The sequence below is a fragment of the Pan troglodytes genome, chromosome 16, assembly GCF_028858775.2.
Source record: "Pan troglodytes isolate AG18354 chromosome 16, NHGRI_mPanTro3-v2.0_pri, whole genome shotgun sequence".
Lineage (NCBI taxonomy): Eukaryota > Metazoa > Chordata > Mammalia > Primates > Hominidae > Pan > Pan troglodytes.
In genome coordinates, this window is record NC_072414.2 from 36,453,076 (window position 1) to 36,474,699 (window position 21,624).

Here is a 21,624-nt window from a genome sequence, read left to right on the forward strand (position 1 = left end):
TTATGGTCCAATAAGGTTATAATACCATATTTTTACTGTACTTTTTTCTGTGTTTAGGTACATGAGTACTTAACATTTTGTTATAATTGCCTACAGTATTCAGTATAGTAGTTTGCTGAACAGGTGGGTTGCCTAGGAGCGATAGGTGTGTGGTAGATAATATCATCTTGGTTTGTGTAAATACGCTGTATGATTGTACAGTGATGGAATTGCTAATGTGATGCATTACTTTATATAGAAAAATTTTGAAATTGCAAAATAATAATTTACTAAATCATAATGAAGTTACAGAGATTATAGCAGGTATAACTAGATAATTAGTAAGAGCACAGTAGAAGTGCACAACACAAGGTTGGGCACCATGGCTTATGCCTTTAATCCTAGGACTTTGGAAGGCTGTGGTGAAAGGATCGCTTGAGCCCAGGATTTCGAGACCAACCTGTGCAACATAGTAAGACCTCGTCTTTTCAAAAACTTTTAAAAACAAATTAGTCGAGCGTGGTGCTGCACACCTGTAGTCCCAGCTACTTCAGAGGCTGAGGTGGGAGGATCACTTGATCCCAGGAGACAAAGGCTGCAGTGAGGTGAGATTGTGCCACTGCACTCTAGCCTGAGTGACAGAGCAAGACCCTGTCTTTAATAAAAAGGGGAGAAAAGGGGGCCAGGTGCAGTGGCTCATACCTGTGATCCCAGCACTTTGGGAGGCCAAGGTGGGTGGTTCCCTTGATCTCAGGAGTTCCAGACCAGCCTGGGCAACATAGCAAAACCCCGTCTCTGCAAAAAAATTTTGTTTTCAATTTGCTGGACTTGGTGTGTGCCTGTAGTCCCAGCTACTTGGGAGGCTGAGGTGGAAGGATGACTTGAGCCTGGGAGGTCAGGGCTGCAGTTAGCTAAGATCGTGCCATTGCACTCCAGCCTTGGTGACAGGGCAAGACCCTGTCTTTAAAAAAAAAAAAAAAAAAGTACTTGCCAGGCACGGTGGCTCATGCCTGTAATCCCACCACTTTGGGAGGCCAAGGTGGGCAGATCACCTGAGGTCGGGAGTTCGAGACCAGCCTGACCAACATGGAGAAACCCTGTCTCTACTAAAAATACAAAAAATTAGCTGGGCATGGTGGCGCATGCCTGTAATCCCAGCTACTTGGGAGGCTGAGGCAGGAGAATCACTTGAACCTGGGAGGCAGAGGTTGTGGTGAGCCAAGATCGTGCCATTGCACTCCATCCTGGGCAGCAAGAGCGAAACGTAGTCTCAAAAAAAAAAAAAATACTTAACACAAAGATCTTTTATATGTATTCACATATTTTCCATTATGTTATTCACCCAATGCATTTAGGATTTTATCTGGTACTATTTATCTGATGCCTGCAGAACTTTATTTAGTATGTGTTTCTCACCAATTTTCTTAGTTTTATGTCTACATTTTTTGAGCACATACTCATTACATGCTATCCTTTATTCAAATTTGGCTTAGTTCTACAGGTTCTCCATCTGTTTGATGTGCTTGATGTTTATGCTTAGTCTTAGCATCATTGTCTGAAGCTCATTTTTGTAGTGAATTCCTTGGAAAAGATTGGTGGGGCTGAGCATGGTGGCTGACACCTGTTATCCCAGCACTTTTGGGAGGCTGAGGCAGGCAGATCACCTGAGGTCAGGAGTTTGAGACCAGCCTGGCCAATATGGTGAAACCGTCTCTACTAAAAAAGAAAATACAAAAATTTCCTCAGCGTGGTGGCAGGCACCTGTAATCCCAGCTTCTCGGGAGGCTGAGGCAGGAAAATCGCTTGAACCCGGGAGGTGGAGGTTGCAGTGAGCTGAGATTGCACCACTGCACTTCAGCCTGGGCGAGAAGAGCAAGACTTTGTCTCAAAAAAAAAAAAAGGACTCATGAGAAGCATATTCTGAGCTTTTGCATGTTGATAACAGTGCCCTATATGCTTGAAAATCAGTTTTGCTGGATATAAAATCCTTAACTCACATTTTTTCTTGGTTATTTTAAATGTTATTCTATTTTCTTCCAACATGAAAAGGGTTTCTGTCAAATGTTTGATAATATAATTTTTTTTAAGTTGCTAAATTAGAACATGTCTTGGATTGAGCTGGGGCTTGGTGGCTCAGGCCTGTAATCCCAGCACTTTGGGAGGCCAAGGCAGGCAGATCACTTCAGGTCAGGAGTTCAAGACCAGCCTGACCAACATGGTGAAACCCTGTCTCTACTAATAATACAAAAATTAGCTGGGCGTGGTGGCAGGCGCCTGTAATCCCAGCTACTTGGGAGGCTGAGGCGGAATTGCTTGAACCCAGGAGGCGGAGCCACTGACTGCACTTCAGCCTGGGTGACGGCTGTCTAGCCTGTCTCAAAAACAAATAAAAAATAATAAAACGTGTCTTGAATTGACATGCCACTCCTGGCTTTTACATTTTCTTCATTTGTTTTTATGTCTGTCTTCATTTCTTTAAAAAAAAAAAAAAAAGTTTTCTCCCTTGCCAGGTGTGCTGGCCAACAGCTATAGTCCTGGCTATTCAGGAGGTTGAAGCAGGAGGATTGCTTGAACCTGGGAATTTGAGACCAGTTTGGGCAACTTAGTGAAACCCTGGCTCTCAAAAAAAACAAAATTGTTCATTTTACCCTCTTTCTTATAAGGTATAATCTTTTGTTTACTCTCTTGGGCCCCTTGTAGTATAGTCTTTATTTCTGAAATGATTTGTAAAAATTTTTGAATTTTTTTGTCCTGTTTCTTAGTTTCTGAGTTTTTCTTCCTCTGCTGTATGTCTCATATTTTCTTTCCTTTTTTTTTTTTTTTTTTTTTTTGAGACAGGATCTTGCTCTGTTGCCCAGGTTGCAGTGGCATGATCATGGCTCACTGCAGTCTCAAACTCCTGTGCTCAGGTGATCCTCTTGCCTCAGCCTCTTTGAGTTGCAGGGACTATAGGCACATGCCACCATGATTGGCTAATTTTTAAATTTTTGTGTAGAAATGGGATCTTGCTGTGTTGCCCAAGCTGATCTCAAACTCCTGGCCTCAAGTGAGGCTCCTGCCTCGACCTCCCAAAGTGCTAGAATTACAGACGTGAGCCTCCACACCAGCCTCATATTTTCTTATTTTGCCTGATTTTGAAATAGGAGATTATAATTTTTATCTTTTCCCTATGCATCTTTTTCTGACACGTGTTCTTTATCTATAGAGGTATTGTTCTGCTCCACGTGTGTTTCATTATAGTAGTTTTGTGTGGGATTTGATATCTATACTTTCTTGCTCATTTTTATGTGAAATTAGTTTTTCTGAATTTTCAGAAAGTTATGTAGTTCAGGGTATCTCTTTGAACAAATTTTGTTTTTGTGTAGTGTTTTTAAATATTGGTGATGCTTTTTGAGTTTTGTCTTTTATTTCTACCGTGTGTTTATTTGGAATTTCTCTTTCTTTTCTCTCTGTGCCTGCCCTACTCACATTTGATTCCACTCCCAATACTTCCTCCTAAGTATGGAAACTTGTTCTAGAAGGGGGCCATAGTTGGTCAGTTTCAAGAGTTCATAGGAGCAGACTGTTCCTGTCATTTCAATTCTAGCCATAGACCCCCTATGCTATTGGATTGGACAGCAACTCCCCAACTCCCCTCCCCCTTATTTCATTTGCTATTCTCAAATTGGCCTGCCGTGGTTTCCAGTGACTACCTACCTGTTAGGTATTTGGGGCTTCTTTTCTCAGGTGTGCCACCTCACTTGTTGCTTATTTCTGTTTTCCTTTGCACTGGTATATATGGACATTTAGTTATTGTGCCTGTTGGTTTGTTCTCATCTGCTTGCATTTTTGAGTGTGGGGGATACCTTGTCTTCTGGTTTCATTGTAAATGTTGCCCATGGGTTTTTCTTGCCTTTTCAGTTCTCTGTATTTACATGGGGATTCATATATTTAAGAACACCTTCCCATGATTTTCCCCTTAATTACCTATCTTAGAGACAACTTTGAAAAATACAAATTTTGCACTGAGGTGGAAGGATAGCTTGAGGCTAGGAGTTTGAGACCAGCCTGGGCAACATAGTGAGACCCAGTCTCTACAAAAAATAAAAACATTAACAGGGCGTGATGTTATGTGTCTGTATTCCTAGCTGCTTGGGAGGCTGAGGCAGGAAGAATGCTTGAGCTTACGAGTTTGAGGCTGTAGTGAGCCATGACTGTGCTACTACACTCCAGAATGGGCGACAGAGACCCTGCCTCCATGAAAAAAAGAAAAAAGAAAAATACAGATTTTAGAGAAGACAGTGTAGGATTATTGTATTTAGTGAAACAGCTTATATAGTAATGTAGAAACTGTGTCTTTCCTAGTTCGTCTTCCTCTTCTAAAAAATCCTACCATGTTCAAAGTATACCCAAATTTTACAGTTGAATGTTCACAGAAGACTAGGATTGGGTGACAAATTGTCTATCAGAATTGGATCATCAGGCTGGGCACCATGACTCATGCCTGTAATCCCAGCACTTTGGGAGGCCGAGGCAGGAGGATTGCTTGGGGCTGGGAGTTCAAGACCAGTCTGGACAACATAGCAAGACCCTGTCTCTACTGGGGGGAAATAAAAGGATTGGATCATTAGGCATTTCAGTGAATTATTCTGAAGAGTACGATTTTACTGTCAATGACTGTAGAATTTTAGTCTTGACCTTAATAGCTTCCTCTTCCGTTTTAGACATGTAACCTGAGGTATTTGAATGTGTTCTAAAGTGACCGCCTTATAGTCTGTTCTGCAACAATATGTGGTGCCCCTACAATAATATTATGTAGCTTACTCACTATTGGTAAACAGGGGAGTAGTATCAATAACATAGTAGGGGGGAGGGGTTTGTAGATGATTTTCTTCTAAACCAGACAACAAACTGAATAATTAGAGTTGAATTTGATATTCTCTTCATCAGGAAAGTAAAAAGCCTCCAGTTCAGCTGCTACATAGGCACAAGTCCTTTCACCTGTATTTTTATTTTTATTTTTTGAGATGGAGTTTCACTCTTATTGCCTAGGCTGAAGTGCAATGGCATGATCTCAGCTCACCACAACCTCCACCTCCTGGGTTCAAGCGATTCTTCTGCCTCAGCCTCCCAAGTAGCTGGGATTACAGACATGCACCACCATGCCTGGCTAATTTTGTATTTTTAGTAGAGACAGAATTTCTCTATGTTGGTCAGGCTGGTCCCGAACTCCCAACCTCAGGTGATCCGTCTGCCTCGGCCTCCCAAAGTGCTAGGATTACAGGCTTCAGCCACAGCGCCCGGCCTATTTTTATTTTTAATTAAAACTGATAATCTGCAGCAGATATTCTCTCTCCAGAGAGGTGCACCCTGGTCTAGCAGGGACTCTTCACATGTGGCAGTTTGCATTTCCTTTTGTGCCCAACTTAACAGCATCCCTGCTAGCTTAAAGCTTCACTTTTCCCATAAGCCCCTGTTTCTACTTCATTGTTTTTAGTACCGTTTATTATCCCCTGAGGTAGCATTCCAGCCCTCTTAGCTGCCTTACCTGGGTAGGGATGTCCAAGTTATCTCTGATGGTCCCAGTCGTTGTTGTTTTAGAGACAGGGTCTCACTTTGTTGCCCAGGCTGGGGTGCAGTGGTGCAATCATAGCTCCCTGCAGCCTTGAACTCCTGGGCTCCCACCTAAGTCTCCCAAGTAGCTGAGATTACAGGCATGTGTCACCAAGCCCAGCTCCAATCATTGTTTTTGTTAGTGCTATGGTTACAGAGTTACAGGGGCATGAACTAATCTGCCCCAACATACCTCTCTCCCCTTCTGGACCCATTTTTTCCATAAGTTTTGTTACTTTTATTGTTGCAGAATGCAAGGTTTTCGTGAATGTATGTATGTATGTTATAGCAGCTGTACTAGGACATTTCAGGGGGAGGCTAGGACTTAATGTATTTGAAACTGCTGTATTATTTCTGTTCTTCAAAGACTTTATAAAGAGAGCTCCTGTATTTTTTGATAATGAAGATTCCATGTTTGTGATAGGAGGCTCCCCGATCCTCATTTTAAAATACAGGAGAATAGTACATGGTCAGAATTGGAAGGATTTTATTGTGGATCACTGAGGCATTATTGTATGCTATTGTAATTTTCACCATTTACAATGCCAAGTTTTGTTTCAGAAATAATGCAGCAATATCCAACTTGTAGAAAATGTATGTTAGTGCATTTTATTAGTTGCTGTAGAGTAAAAACATTAAATACAAAAAAGTAGAGATGAGAATGTTGATTATATGTATCAATTATATATAATATATAAATTTGAAGATCTAATCCTTACCAAAAGATTTCAGGTAGTCTCATTAAAGCAGTAAGGAATTATGTAGGGCAGTATTATAGTAATACTAGAAAATCACTCATGTGGCTAGGTGCTGTGGCTCATGCCTGTAATCCCAGCATTTTGGGAGGCCGAGGCAGGCGAATCACGAGGTCAGGAGTTCGAGACCAGCCTGACCAATATGGTGATGCCCTGTCTCTACTAAGAATACAAAAATTAGCTGGGCGTGGTGGTGCGTGCCTATAATCCCAGCTACTCGGGAGGCTCAGGCAGGAGAATCGCTTGAACCCAGGAGGCGGGCGGAGGTTGCAGTGAGGCATGATCGTGCCACTGCACTCTAGCCTGGGTGACAGAGTCAGACTCTGTCTCAAAAAAAAAAAGAAAAAGAAAAAATCACTCATGTGCATGACTCTAGAAAAAATTTACAAATGAGGCTGGTCACAGTGGCTTACGCCTGTAATTCCAACCTCGTCTCTACTAAAAATACAAAAATTAGCTGGGCATGGTGGTGGGCGCCTGTAATCCCAGCTACTCGGGAGGTGGAGGCAGGAAAATCGCCTGAACTCAGGAGGTTGAGGTTGCAGTGAGCCAAGATCACACCACTGCACCCCAACCTGGGCAACAGAGGAAAAACTCTGTCTCAAAAAAAAAAAAAAATTTACAAATTAGAAAAAAATATATATAAATAGTAAAACATAAATCATCCTAATGGCTGAAAGTATACTATTTTAGTCCATTAGTACTGCAAGAATAGTATAAACTGGTCATGGGGACTTGCCCCATATAAGGTAGCAAATAGAGAGCTTTGTTAAGGGGTAGACTCTATACTATTTATTCTGGTAATTGAATAATTGAGGTAGGCAGTGCGGGTGTGGCAGTGCCAGGCCCCACCTTTATCCCCACCCTCTGTTTTTGGGCAATATGTGACTTGCCAGCACATTCAGTGGGGCTCCCTCTCCTACCCTGAGTTGCTTAAGGAAATGATCTCTGTTCTTAAGGACACTTCTAAAAATGAGGGAAAGCTTTTGAAGATTCAGAGCACATTCTATAATTTAATATTTTGATAGCATGGAAAACTTAATGGACCTTGGGGAAGGGATCTGAATTGTAGGGATGCTGTAATTGTATTTGTATATTGTAATTGCATTCATGTTCTTACAGCCCTGTCAAATTTTTTCTGTGTTGATATTACCTATAATTGCATTTTGTTTTTCCTGGATATGAAAAGCAGAGGAAAGTATATTATACCGTATTTTTTCATTTTAATATTGTAACCTATAAGGCAGAATGATTGTGCTTAGTGTGTTTTTTTTCTCTTATATCTTAAGGAAGAGAGAGAAAATCCTTCAAAACGGAGTAGAATTGAACGTGATATAGATAACAATTTGATCACGTCAACACCAAGAGCAGGAGAAAAACCTAACAAACAGATATCTCGAGTAAGACGGAAAAGTCAAGTAAATGGAGGTTTGTTAATATTTAGATACTGTTTTATTTAGGTGTAAGCAGAGATCTCACCTGACACATTTATTATCTATTTTTAAAACTCTACTTTGAGGCCGGGTGCAGTGGCTCATGCCTGTAATCCTCACATTTTGGGAGGCCGAGGTCGGCGGATCATTTGAGGCCAGGAATTTGAGACCAGCCTGGCCAACGTGGCAAAACCCCGTCTCTATTAAAATCACACACAAAAAATTAGCCAGGCGTGGTGGCGCATGCCTGTAATCTCAGCTACTCAGGTGGCTGAAGGTTGAGAATCGCTGGAACCCGGGAGGCAGAGGTTGCAGTAAGCTGAGATTGTGCCACTACACTCCAGCCTGGGTGACAGAGTGAGACTCTGTCTCAAAAACAAAACAAAACTACTTTGAGTAATTTTTGCCTTAATTTTGTAATATTTGTATTATTAGTAACATGAAGTGAAATAAAAATGTGCTAATTTGAATCTTACTTTGAATTAAAGTAAGTAAAGATAGAGTATATACCTTTATGCTATTTAGCATAAAAATGTATGTGGATCAACATTTTGAACATCTAAATAAACTCATTTCTTAAAGCAATAATAATTGTGACTTAATTTAATTGAAATATATACCAAATTTCTTCCTAGATTATTCTACTTAAGAGCTCAGAGGGGACTTGCATCACTTAGTCCAGTAGGTTTCAACTAGGGGTGATTTTTTCCTCCAAGGGACATTTGTCAATATCTAGAGACCTTTTTGGTTGTCACAACTTGTGGAGGGGTGGCTACTAGTGTCTAGCAGGTGGATGTCAGAGATGTTGTTAAACATCCTACAATACACAGGACAGCTCTTCAAAACAAAGAATTATCAGACTGAAATGTCAATACTGCCGCTGTTGATAAACTCTGTCAATACCTTGTTGCATAGCAGAGAAGCTCCTCAAAGTCAAAAAGAAGGAGAATAGCATTAAGGAAAAGCAGAGACAGCTATAAAGAATAACACTTTAGAGCAACAGTCCCCAACCTCTTGGCAGCAGGGACCAGTTTTGTGGAAGACAGTTTTTCCACTGACAGTGATGGGAATGGTTTCAGGATGAAACTGTTCCATCTCAGATCATCAGACATTAGTTAGATTCTCATAAGGATCGCACAACCTAGATCCCTTGCATGTAAAGTTCACAGTAGGGTTCATGTTCCTAAAAGAATCTAATGCAGCAGCTTATCTGCAGATAAGGTAGTAGAGGCAGAGCTCAGGCGTTAATGCTTGTCCACCTCCTGCTCTGCGGCCCAGTTCCTAATAGGCTGCGGACTGGTACCAGTGGGTATGGGGTTAGGGACCCCTGCTTTAGAGTATGGAGTACTATTTTAACCAATGCTATCTTAAACACAGCAGCAATTTCTCCCAGTGCAGCAATATATCTTTATTGTTAGAAAAAACAAACCAGGAGGGAGAAAAAGACTGAGACAAGACAAGGGGGACAAAATAGAGAAAGAAACAAGTTAAAAGAACCATAGCAAAGAAGGAAATAAGTGTTGTAGACATCAAAAGTTGAGGAGAATCAAAGGATGATTAATTAGAACAGTTGATTGATTTTACTTTTATATTCTTAAAAGATCTGTGGAACATTTTGATTTACAGGAAACTTAAAATTATTTTCCCTAGCCACTCTGAGATGGTGTCTCAGTGTCCATAAGTAATTTTTGACACTGCTATATATAGCCTTTTGCTTCAGTAGAGTTATGTTGCCTCTATTCATTTTGCTGTCATTCATTAGATAGAAGCAGATGTGAGGGAAGGTTTTATGAATTAGAACCGTCCTAGAATGTAAATAAAAATAAAATTATTTGTGTTCTAGGTGGTGGGAACTAGTTTGCTTGTTTACAAAGAATTTTCTTCATTTTGTGTTATACTGTGTTGATTTGAAGCCTTTCAGTCTATAGGTGTAAATCTACTTTGAAAAAACTCAGTAAATGTTAGCATTATAAACACATTGATACATAAAGAGCATTTGACTTACGAGTAATTTACCTCAATGTTTCTTTAATAAGCTTTCCTGAACATTAACATTAATTAGCTTTCGTGAAGTATTTTGAGGGAAAAAGAGTTACTTCTATGATGAATGATTTATAACACATTTCTGAAATTCAGTGTTTTCTAGATCATGACTTTTTTCTTGTTTCTTTTTTAGAAGCTGGTAGTTATGAAATGACAAATCAACATGTAAAACAAAATGGAAAATTAGAAGATAATCCTTCCTCTGGCAGTCCTCCAAGGACTACTTTGTTGGGGACCATATTTTCACCTGTCTTCAACTTTTTTTCACCAGCAAATAAAAATGGTAAGTATAAACCATTAACTGTGATTTGGATTTTTTTTAAAAAAATAGTTTGGGTTTTTTTTTTTTTTTTTTTCTTGAGACGAAGTCTCTCTTTGTTGCCCAGGCCGGAGTGCAGTGACGCGATCTCCCCGCTCACTGCAGCCTCCGCCTCCCAGGTTCAAGCAATACTTGTAGCCTTACAAGTAGCTGGGACTGTAGGTACCTGCCACCATGCCCGGCTAATTTTTTTTGTATTTTTGGTTGAGACGGGGTTTCACCATGTTGACCAGGCTGGTCTCAAACTCCTGACCTTCAAGTGATCCACCCACCTCGGATTCCCAAAGTCCTGGAATTACAGATGTGAGCCACTGTGCCCAGCAAAAAAATACATAGTTTTTAAAAAGATCTTTTTTATTTTATTAGCATATTTTGTCAACGTCTCATGTATGTTTTCCACCTCATTAATAATATACAGCTCCTTGGGAGCTGGGTGTGGTGGCTGATGCCGGTAATCTGAACTCTTCGGGAAGCCAAGACAGGAGAATTGCTCAAGGGCAGGAGTTTGAGACTAGCCTGGGCAACATAGTGAGACCCTGTCTCTACAAAAAAATGTAAAAATTATTTGGGCGTGGTAGTGCACGCCTGTAGTCCTAGCTACTCCAGAGGCTGAGGTGGGAGGAATGCTTCAATCCAGCAGTTTGAACCCAGGAGTTTGAGGCTGCAGTGAGCTGTGATTGTACCACTGCACTCAAGCTTGGACAGCCAAGTAGGGGGTCCACTTAAAAAAAAAATAAAAAGAATGGAATGGTCCTGTCTTCTGGGTGGCAGGGGTAGTGGCTCACAAAAGGCTTGAAAGAAAAGCCGAATCTGGAAAAGTGGCAAAAGCCATTCCAGGTAGAAGGAGCAGCATGCGTAGAGGCCTTGCAGCAGAAAACAGCATAGTGTATTTGAGAGCTGTTTGTAGTTTGTAATTGATGGAGCATTGCATTTGAGAAGGGATAAGGTAGGAGAGCTATGAAGAAGTCATATAATAGAGCTAACATAGTAAGATGATGAACTTTATTCAAGTATGGGATAATTGAAAGTTTGTTTTGTTTTGTTTTTTTCCCCAAGGTGAAAGCAATTTTATTAAGAAAGTAAAGGAATAGGCCGGGCACCGTGGCTTATACCTGTAATCGCAGCACTTTGGGAGGCCGAGGCGGGTGGATCATGAGGTCAGGAGTTCAAGACCAGCCTGACTAACATGGTGAAACCATGTCTCTACTAAAGAAAAATACAAAAGTTAGCTGGGTGTGGTGGCATGTGCCTGTAATCCCAGCTACTCAAGGCAGGAGAATCACTTGAACCCAGGAGGCGGAGGCTGCAGTGAGCTGAGATCATGCCACTGCACTCCAGCCTGGGTGACAGAGCAAGACTCCGTCTCAAAAAAAAAAAAAAAGAAAAAGGAATAAAGAATGGCTCCTCCTCCATAGGCAGAGCGGCCTGAAAGGTTTTAAATTGGTGAATAATACGATCAGATCTATGTTTTATAAAGATCACTTGGGCAGTAGTGTGTAGACTAGATTCTGAAGAGGCCATAGGCAGGTAGAACAATTAGTAGACTTGTAGTCGTTCGTGTGAGACTTGATGAGACCTTAATTGTACTAGAGAAGACAGGAAGGATCAGAGGATAGAAAATAGACACATTTTTGGTGCAGATTGGAGGTGAAAGAGAATAGAGATGAAGATGGCACAAGAGTAGAAGATTCAAGGAAAATAAAGTTCCTGGGAGATAGATAATTGAGTGTAATTTGGACCATGCTGAGTTTGAGATGCCGTGAAATATTTAAATAAAAATATTCAGGCTGGGCGCGGTGGCTCAACGCCTGTAATCCGAGCACTTTGGGAGGCCGAGATGGGCGGATCACTTGAGGTCAGGCGTTCGAGACCAGCCTGACCAACATGGAGAAACCTATCTCTACTAAAAATACAAAAAAAATTAGCCGGGCATGGTGGCGCACACCCACCTGTAATCCCAGCTACTCAAGAGGCTGAGGCAGGAGAATCGCTTGAACCTGGGAGGCCGAGGTTGCGGTGAGCTGAGATCGCACCATTGCACTCCAGCCTGGGCAACAAGAGTGAAACTCCATCTCAAAAAACAAAACAAAACAAAAAAAACAAACCCCAGTAGTAATATTTTCCCCTCATGCTGAAGTAAAGAATCTCTGAAGGCGTGTATATCTCCGAAGGTGTGTACAGAAATAGATGTCTGGGGAAGAAGGAGTTGAAGTTTGATAGAGTTTTCTTGGAAGGAAGAGATGGTGTCATTAATGATAGTTCTAGTGGAAGGGACTTGGGAAGAATAGTGAAGGTTTACATTGATATTTTCTTTGTGTGTGTCTCTGTCTGTCTCTCCCCACCCCATACACGCACAACCTCTCTCTCCACTCCCCCATCTCTCTCTTCCCCCCTCCCCCCCACCTACCTCCTCCCCTCCCCCTGCCTTTCCCTGTCTCTGTGTCTCTCTGTTTTATTTGGATTATGACCAGTCTTTGTAATTGTATTTTTTGTTCCATAGCCTGCAACTAGGGTCTGAGAAGCCTGTTGGTTACGTTGATTCAAGAGGGATTTCTTGATGGATGACAGTGGAGGAATGAGGGATCAAGGATACTGAGGCTGCCAGTTTGACAGTGTATTTAAGTGATACACCACGAAGTCTTAACTAGATGAGGAGGGTTGAGAAGAAGTGTTTGAGGGACGTGTTTGGAATTAAACAGACTGGCTTTTATCAAGTTTGAAGATCACATATAATGGGAGTATGAGATATATAATTTGAGGGTTAGGAGGTTGTGGTAAGTGGTTAATACAGTATTAGAATTTTAGGCTTCAGAGGTGAAGTTTCTCAGTGTTAATGTCCAGGTTATAGCTATGGTAGTAACTGATACAGAGCAGTATGAGTGAAGATGGTTGGAGCTGAAGAGGGCAAGAACTTTGAGGATTAGTCATTGGATGAGTCATTGACATCATCTGTAATAACAACTAGAAAAAATACTGTGTTAAATAGAGCAGTAAACTAGTAGCTATGTATTAAACTTCTTTGCGATTGAGAGGATTCTGGCAGTAGATGGTAGGTGCCAGCAGTGAGGATAAGTGAAGAATTATATAGCCATGTGACATCAGTCTCAAAAGAGCAGACTTTTTTTGCACATTAGTGGAAAACCAGTGATTGAATAGTAGCAATGGAGATAAATGAATTCTGATTCAATTAGTATATTGGTATGGGAGAATAAAGAGCATTGAGGGAAGGGTATCAGGAAAACCTTTTAGGAAAGAGGTTAAACTTAAAGCAACAAGGGAGAAGGAATGTTCTGTAAGGAAGTTGAGAATATTGGAGGTTAATTTTTTTTTGTTATTTTTGTTTAAAATGACATTTGGAAGATTCCAGAAGGAAATGGAAAGACCTGGGATTATTATTTTTTCTTTTTTAATTGAGACAGGGTCTTGCTCTGTCACCCAGGCTGGAGTGCAATAATACGATCACCGTTCACTGCAGCCTTGACCTCCTGCTGGGCCCAAGCGATCCTCCCACTTCAGCCTCATGAGTAGTGGGATCACAGATGTGCACCACCACACCCAGCTAGTTTTTACATTCTTTGTAGAGACAGCCATGTTGCCCAGGCTGGTTTTGAACTCCTGAGCTCAAGCAGTCTGCTTGCCTCAGCCTCCCAAAGTGCTGGGATTACAGGCATGAGTCACCACACCTGGCCCAGTCTTTGTTATTGAGATGGAGTTTTGCTGAGAAATTATTTTTATATCTTTTAATTAAAAGGTTCTCATGATTAGGGGAACAGTTAATTTTTTGATACCTCTGGTTGAAAAGTTACAATTGCACACATGACTAGGATGCAGAAACTTTGCTCACAAATGTTACTCTAGCCTGTAAGTCTTTATTCTTCATTGTTTGAAATAGCTAGCAAAGATTCTCTAAAAGCAATATCCTCAGCTTTGTTCCTGCAGGAATGATCAGTCTAAATAAATATATTGTACGGTGATGCTGCATTTAGTTTTTCTAAATAGGTGCATTTTTAAATGATGATAGTACACTGAATCATGATTTCAGGAACATCAGGATCAGATTCTCCAGGACAGGCTGTGGAAGCTGAAGAAATAGTAAAACAACTTGATATGGAACAGGTGGATGAGATCACTACCAGTACTACTACATCAACTAATGGAGCAGCTTACTCAAATCAAGCAGTTCAAGTGAGACCATCAATAAACAATGGTTTAGAAGAAGCAGAAGAAACAGTTAATCGTGATATCCCACCCCTTACAGGTGAAGAAAATTTCTTTTCTTATACATCTTCATGAGTAGTTGATAAAAAATACAGTATTTCATATTTTTTCTTAAATGAGCACATTATATGCATAGGTTTTTCTTCCTGGAAGTTAAGAAAAAGTTAAAATTGGAAACAAAGCTTTGTCCCAAAAATCCAAAGTCATTTTGAAATTGAAAATTTTTAAAAGATTTTGACTAAGTATTAGTCATTTTACAGTTTAATTATTACCACTAATCTTATTGCTTGGAGAAATTTAATACAACTAACAAAATATATGCTCATGTTTATGAATATCCTTATTATTATTGCACAAGTCTTAGACCCTTACGTCTGAGGTCACTAGCTAGAGGCAGTCTCATACCTTCAGATTTGTTTGATTACATCGATGACATCCCCCCAAAAACTGCTTCTGTTCCTAGATCTCCCTATATACCTAAGTTTGCAGCCTGACTTGGAAGCTTATAAAGGCCAAACATAATTATTGGGTTTCGGAGCCAGTTGTCCTTGAAATGTGGAAACATATGGATCAGGAATTTCATTACCTCTGAGTACTGTGGTGGATAGACAGGGTACAAGATGGAATTGTGTTCCACCATTCTTAAAAGCAGAAATAAAACTGAAGAAGGCCATCTTCTTATTAGGGCATGGAGATTTTATCTTAAATTTGTTTCGTTTGTTTGTGTTTGTTGTTGTTGTTTATTGTGGTACCAGGTATTTGAGAGAGCGCAGTAAATATATATTAGTTAAGAAACATAGTTTGGGGCCAGGCATGATGGCTGGGGCCTATAACCCAGCACTTCAGGAGGCCAAGGCAGGAGGATTGCTTGAGGTCAAGAGTTTGAGACCAGCCTGGGCAAAAGAGCCAGACCCTGTCTGGGGTGGAGTCTCACTCTGTCGCCCACGCTGGACAGTGCAGTGGCATGATCTTGGCTCACTGCAACCTCCACCTCCTGGGTTCAAGCGATTCGCCTGTCTCAGCCTCCTGAGTAGCTGGGATTACAGGCGTGTGACACCACGCCCAGCTATTTTTTTTTTTTTTAACTTTTAGTAGAGACCGGGTTTCATCATGTTGACCAGGCTGGTCTCGAACTTCTGACTTCAAATGATCTGCCCACCTCGGCCTCCGAAAGTGCTGGGATTGCAAGTGTGAGCCATTGCGCCCGGCCAAAAAAAATTTTTTTAAATTAGCCGGGGATGGTGGCATGTGCCTGTAGTCCTAATTACTCAGGAGGCTGAAGTGGGAGGATTGCTTGAGCCCAGGAATTCCAGACTGCCGTGAGCTATGACTGAGCCACTGCAATCCAGCCTAGGCAGCAGAGCAAGATCCAGTCTTGGGAAAGACAAAAGAAAAAAAGAAACATAGTTTGGTTTAAGGAAATATAATATACAGATGGTTCCTGAGTTACAGTGGTTCAACTTCCAATTCTTTTACTTTACAATGGGTTTATCAGGGTGTTAAATGCATTTTGACCTATGATATTTGTGACTTATGATGGGTTTATTGGGATATAGCCCCATCATAAGTCTAGGGGCATCTGTACTTCTCTCAGCTATAAAAAGGAAACTTTTAAAAAAGTAATTGACACAGCAGAAAACATTTAAAGAAAATATGATACAATTATGAAACTTCTATATAATGCAATCCAGTAATACCAACGTGAAGAGACAAGCAGCAAAATAGGTTTATTTTAAAGTCATCAAGTGAAAGATTCATATGTATAATGTTAAATTCAGAATTTAAAAATAATACAGAATCTAACAGTCAAATCAATACAATTACATTCATTCTTTTGTGGGTAATATTTGCAATTTAACCCACCTTTGACCCATCATTTTATGCTTATTACTTTGCCCAGTGGTATAAGACTAATAAAGTAAAGTATAGACTAAAGTTCAGGGCTTTGGCTTCCTGTTTGATGTTCGTTCTGTATTTTCATGCTGCTGTATAAGCCTTTGTATTTATTTTTTCTGACAACTGTGAAGATGGAGAAAGGATTTCTGTAACTTAGTGGTTTCTAGAAGGGAAAATTAAGATATACTATAGTTGTCACAGTCATTCATTTATTCTCCCAGCATTTATGAGCACCTTTTTTTTTTGTGATTGGAACTGTTGATGAATTGACTCCTGAGGAGTTTGTGATCTAATTGAAGAGCCAAATATACAGAAACATCACTATACAGTATGGTGAGTGCTGCTACAAAGAAGTGAGCTAAATGACATGGTGTGTCACATTGTAGTTACTCTGATTGGGATGATCATGAGAGTATAGATAGAGGCATTTAGTATGAGTGACAAAAGTATTCTTTTCCTTAACTTTGAGAACATAGCCAAAGAGAACAAGAAGGTAGGAAGCTAGCAGCTGTGTTACTTTGGACAGCTTATTTAAGCTTTTGAGACAGTTTCAAAAACAGTTTTCTTAGCTTTAACATGGTTTTTGTAATACAAGGTTTTGCAGGCTAAAGGAGATAAAATAGGCAAAATACTTAGCATATAAGCACTTAACAAATATTCTTGGCTGGGTGCTGTGGCTCATGCCTATAATCACAGCACTTTGGGAGGCCAAGGTGGGCAGATCACTTGAGCTTAGGAGTTTGAGACTAGCCTGGGCAATATGGCGAAACCCTGTATCTACAAAAACAACAACAAAAAAATTAGCTGGGCATCGTGGCTTGCATACTATAGTCCCAGCTACTTGAAGGGCTGAGGTGGGAGGATTGCTTGAGCCTGTGAGGTCAAGGCTGCAGTGAGCTGTGTTCATGCCACTGCACTCTAGCCTAGGCAACAAAGTGAGACCTGTCTCAAAAAATAATAATAAAATAAAAATATTCTTTCATTTGAGATTAATAGGAACTTGAAATGGTGAAGTTATTGGAGATTTTTTTTTGTGCTAATTATTGGAAGCATAATGTCAGAGATGAAAAAAAATTCTGCTTTACATCTGATGTCATCCATTGGACATACACACCATGTTGACTCTGTCTCAAAAGGTGTTAATACATGATAATTGCACAAAAGATTAATTTTTGTCTTGAAAGACTATTATCTACCATTTCATTTCTATAGAAAGATTATAGAAATTTTTATTGGGTTCCACTTTAAATTTTTATATCTGAGACGTTACCTATTTGGCTTGTAAGTTACCTTTGTCTTCTTACATTTAAGTTATAATTATTGTCTTGGAAAATTCCCAGCATAATTTCTAAAGCACTATCAAAAGATAAGCTCTTAGCTCAAACTGGGAATGAACTATGGCATGCAATATAGAATTACTTCTTGATCATTTTTAAGTGTTTATAAATTAGAAGTAAAATAGTAAGTCTTCTAAGCAGTGATTTTGATCAGGTACGGTGGCTCACCAGCACTTGAGGAGGCCTAGGAAGGAGGATCTGTTGAGCCCAGGAGTTCAAGACCAGCCTGGGCAGCATAACAAGATACTTTTTTGTCTCCACAAAAAAAATTTTTTAAATTATCCAGGTGTGGTGGTACATCTGTAGTCCCACCTACTTGGGAGGCTGAGGAGGATTGCTGGAGCCCAGGTCGAGTCCACAGTGTTTGCTCCACTGTGCTCCAGCCTGGGCAACAGAGCAGGACCCTGTCTCAAAAAAAAAAGGTTAAAAGAATAATTTCTGGCTGGATGCAGTGGCTCATGCCTGTAGTCCCTGCACTTTGGGAGGCCGGGTCACCTGATGTGGATCACCTGAGGTCAGGAGTTCGAGACCAGCCTAGCCAGCATGATGAAACCCCATCTCTACTAAAAATACAAAAAATTAGCCGGGCGTGGTAGCAGGTGCATATAATCCCAGCTACTCGGGAGGCTGAGGCAGGAGATTTGCTTGAACCGGTGAGGCGGAGGTTACAGTGAGCCCAGATCACGCCACTGCACTCCAGCCTGGGCAACAGATTGAGACTCCGCCTCAACACAAACAAACAAAGAAAAAAACAGAATGTCTGCATAGAGTAGCATTTCTTAATTTTTTTTTTTCCTTTTTGAGGTGGAGTTTTGCTCTTGTTGCCCAGGCTAGAGTGCAATGACACAATCTCGGCTCACTGCAACCTCTGCTTCCCGGGTTCAAGCGATTCTCCTGCCTTAGCCTCCTGAATAGCTGGGATTACAGGCATGTGCCATCATGCCCAGCTAATTTTGTATTTCTATAGAAATGGGGTTTCTCCATGTTTGTCAGGCTGATCTCGAACTCCTGACCTCAGGTGATCCGCCTGCCTTGGCCTCCCAAAGTGCTGGGATTACAGGCACCCGCCACCACACCTGGCTGCATTTCTTAATTTTTTAAGATTATAGTTGTGGCCGGGTGCGGTGGCTCACGCCTGGAATTCTAGCACTTTTGGAGGCCGAGGCCAGTGGATCATGAGGTCAGGAGATCGAGACCATCCTAGCTAACACGGTGAAACCCCGTCTCTACTAAAAATACAATAATTAGCCAGGTGTGGTGGCACATGCCTGTAGTCCCAGCTACTTGGGAGGCAGAGCCTGCAGTGAGCCAAGATCAGGCCACTGCACTCCAGCCTGGGTGACAGAGCGAGACTCCGCCTCAAAAAAAAAAAAAAGAGATCATAGTCTTGAGATTCCTGGGAACATACAATTTTTTAAAATAAATCTTCAAAGGGTTCATGAACTTTTTAAAGACTGTTCATGGGCCGGGCGCAGTGGCTCACGCCTGTAATCCCAACACTTTGGGAGGTTGAGGTGCACGGATCACCTGGGGTTGGGTGTTTGAGACCAGCCAGACCAACATGGAGAAACCCAGTCTCTACCAAAAATACAAAAATCAGCCAGGTGTGGTGGCACGTGTCTGTAATCCCAGCTGCTCACAAGGCTGAGGCAGGAGAATCGCTTGAACCTGTGGGGTGGAGGTTGCAGTGAGTTGAGATCATGCCATTGCACTCTAGCCTGGGCGACAGATCGAGACTCCATCTCAAAAAAAAAAAAAACAAAAAACCTACATTTGGGTCTGTTGTCAGCATACATTTACTGACTGCGTGTATGTACAAGGCATTTTATGAACTATTACCCCTATAAGAGCACCATGAAATTTTTTGGTGATTACATGTAAACACCATACAATTAGAAGATTACATTTTTTGGTGTATATTTTTCTGGTAATAAGTAGTAGATTTTTTCTTAGCTGATAAACATCTTAATTCTAGCCATGATCTGGTTTGCCATTTTTTCTATAGTGGTCATTTTTCCCTTTAGATCTAAAGTTAGATCTATATGTTAATAAATTGGCTTTTAGGTGTTTACAAGTTATTTCTGTCTTTAAAATACACAAGGCTTTAGGAAGATCTTAGATAGAAGCAGTAAAAATATATATTTCATGAAGCATTAAGTAAAAGCAACATTTTTTCTTTCACTGTGTTAAATAGCACCAGTAACTCCAGATAGTGGTTATTCATCAGCCCACGCGGAGGCCACCTATGAAGAAGACTGGGAAGTATTTGACCCGTGAGTTGCTTTTTTCTCTTTTTTTCTTTCCTTTTTGGAGCATGATGAAAGTACATTATATATGTGGATTGGTGGCTAAATAGTATATTGCCAAGATATGTGACCTGTAGGTATTTGAAACTTTTACTGGGGCTGGGTGCAGTGGCTCATCCCAGCACTTTGAGAGACCCAGGCAGGCAGATTGTTTGAGCCTGGAGTTCAAGACCAACCTGAGCAATGTGGCAAAACCTCGTCCCTATAAAAAACACAGAAATTGGCCGGACACGGTGGCACATGCCTGTAGTCCCAGCTATTAGGGAAGGTGAGGTGGGAGGATCACTTGAGCCCAGGAGGCAGAGGTTACAGTGACCTGTGATAGAGTGAGACTGTCTCAAAAACAAACAAACAAAAACAGCTGTTACTATTTTACAGAGATACTAATTTGTATGTTTTCACTTTTATTAATATGTTTTATAAGTTTTGTTTTCTGGGTTAACTGCTTTATAGATTTTTAAATGGGCTGAGCTTAGTAATGTTCTATATGTATAAAAAGTAAAATGTTGAAATTTTCTTAAAATCTGATTTATAGCTATTATTTCATCAAACATGTCCCGCCACTGACAGAAGAACAACTAAATAGGAAACCTGCTCTTCCGTTGAAAACAAGAAGCACACCGGAATTCTCCCTAGTTTTAGACTTGGTAAGTATATTATCTGTAGAGGTAGAGAGAATAAAGGGGTGAAATTCTTTTTTAGAATCATGCTTATGTTAGCTTTCCCTTTTTTTTGTCAGGATCATGTTTTCCTGAAGGACCAAATATAATTTGGGTCAACTTAATTAACCATATGCAAGACCATAACCCTTTTCTTATTCTTACTTTTACATATATATTATACCAATACACTTTTTATTAATAGTCTCAAAAGCACGATTTCTTATTTTTTTGAGATGGAGTCTCGCTCTGTCGCCCAGGCTGGAGTGCAGTGGTGCCATCTCAGCTCACTGCAAGCTCCGCCTCCCGGGTTTACACCATTCTCCTGCCTCAGCCTCCCAAGTAGCTGGGACTACAGGCGCCTGCCACCACGCCCGGCTAATTTTTTGTTGTGTATTTTTTGTAGAGACGGGGTTTCACCTTGTTAGCCAAGATGGTCTCGACCTCCTGACCTCATGATCCGCCCGCCTCGGCCTCCCAAAGTGTTGGGATTACAGGCATGAGCCACTGCGCCCGGCCCCAGTATGATATCTTGATGTGATTTAAAAATTTGTATTTTAGGGACTGGGTGTGGTAGCTCATGCCTGTAATCCTAGAACTTTGGGAGGTCGAACTTTGGGCCGATCACTTGAAGCCAGGAGTTTGAGACCAGCCTGACCAACATGGCAAAACCCATTCTCTACTAGAAATTCAAAAATTAGCTGGGCATGGTGATACACACCTGTAATCTCAGCTACTCTGGAGGCTGAGGCACAAGAATCACTAGAACCCAGGAGACGGAGGTTGCAGTGAGCTGAGATCATATCACTGTGCTCCAGCCTGGGCAACAGGGCAAGATTCTGTCTCAGAAAAAAAATGATATTTTAGGGTACCAGAAAAGCTTTGAAAACAATGATCTCCTATCATTTGCTAACCAAATTTAATATATAGTCACATTTCCCCTCTGCCTCTTGATTTCTTATTAATTTTGCATTTTTAAAATCTGTTTACTTTTTTTAAGGCTAGTAAAGTGAAGCCCTGGGATTGAGGAAGGAACTAATTTCTTGATATTAGTAAAAATGTATCTCATGTCATATTGGAAAATATT

The 21,624-nt window shown here is 40.8% G+C and overlaps 1 protein-coding gene across 6 annotated transcripts in view; it reads left to right on the forward strand.

Moving 5' to 3' along the window:
* Positions 1-21,624, forward strand: part of CTDSPL2 (CTD small phosphatase like 2) — a 99,216-nt gene that overhangs the window by 48,923 nt on the left and 28,669 nt on the right. For 3 of the 6 annotated variants that reach the window (XM_001161793.7, XM_009428965.5, XM_001161756.8), the window contains exons 3-7: positions 7,616-7,754; positions 9,936-10,085; positions 14,164-14,379; positions 19,767-19,845; positions 20,414-20,525. In XM_001161793.7, coding sequence (XP_001161793.1) covers positions 7,616-7,754; positions 9,936-10,085; positions 14,164-14,379; positions 19,767-19,845; positions 20,414-20,525 — 696 coding nt within the window. The remainder of the gene's footprint in view (positions 1-7,615; positions 7,755-9,935; positions 10,086-14,163; positions 14,380-19,766; positions 19,846-20,413; positions 20,526-21,624) is intronic. The other 3 variants (XM_009428966.5, XM_054667502.2, XM_054667503.2) reach the window with 1 other exon arrangement.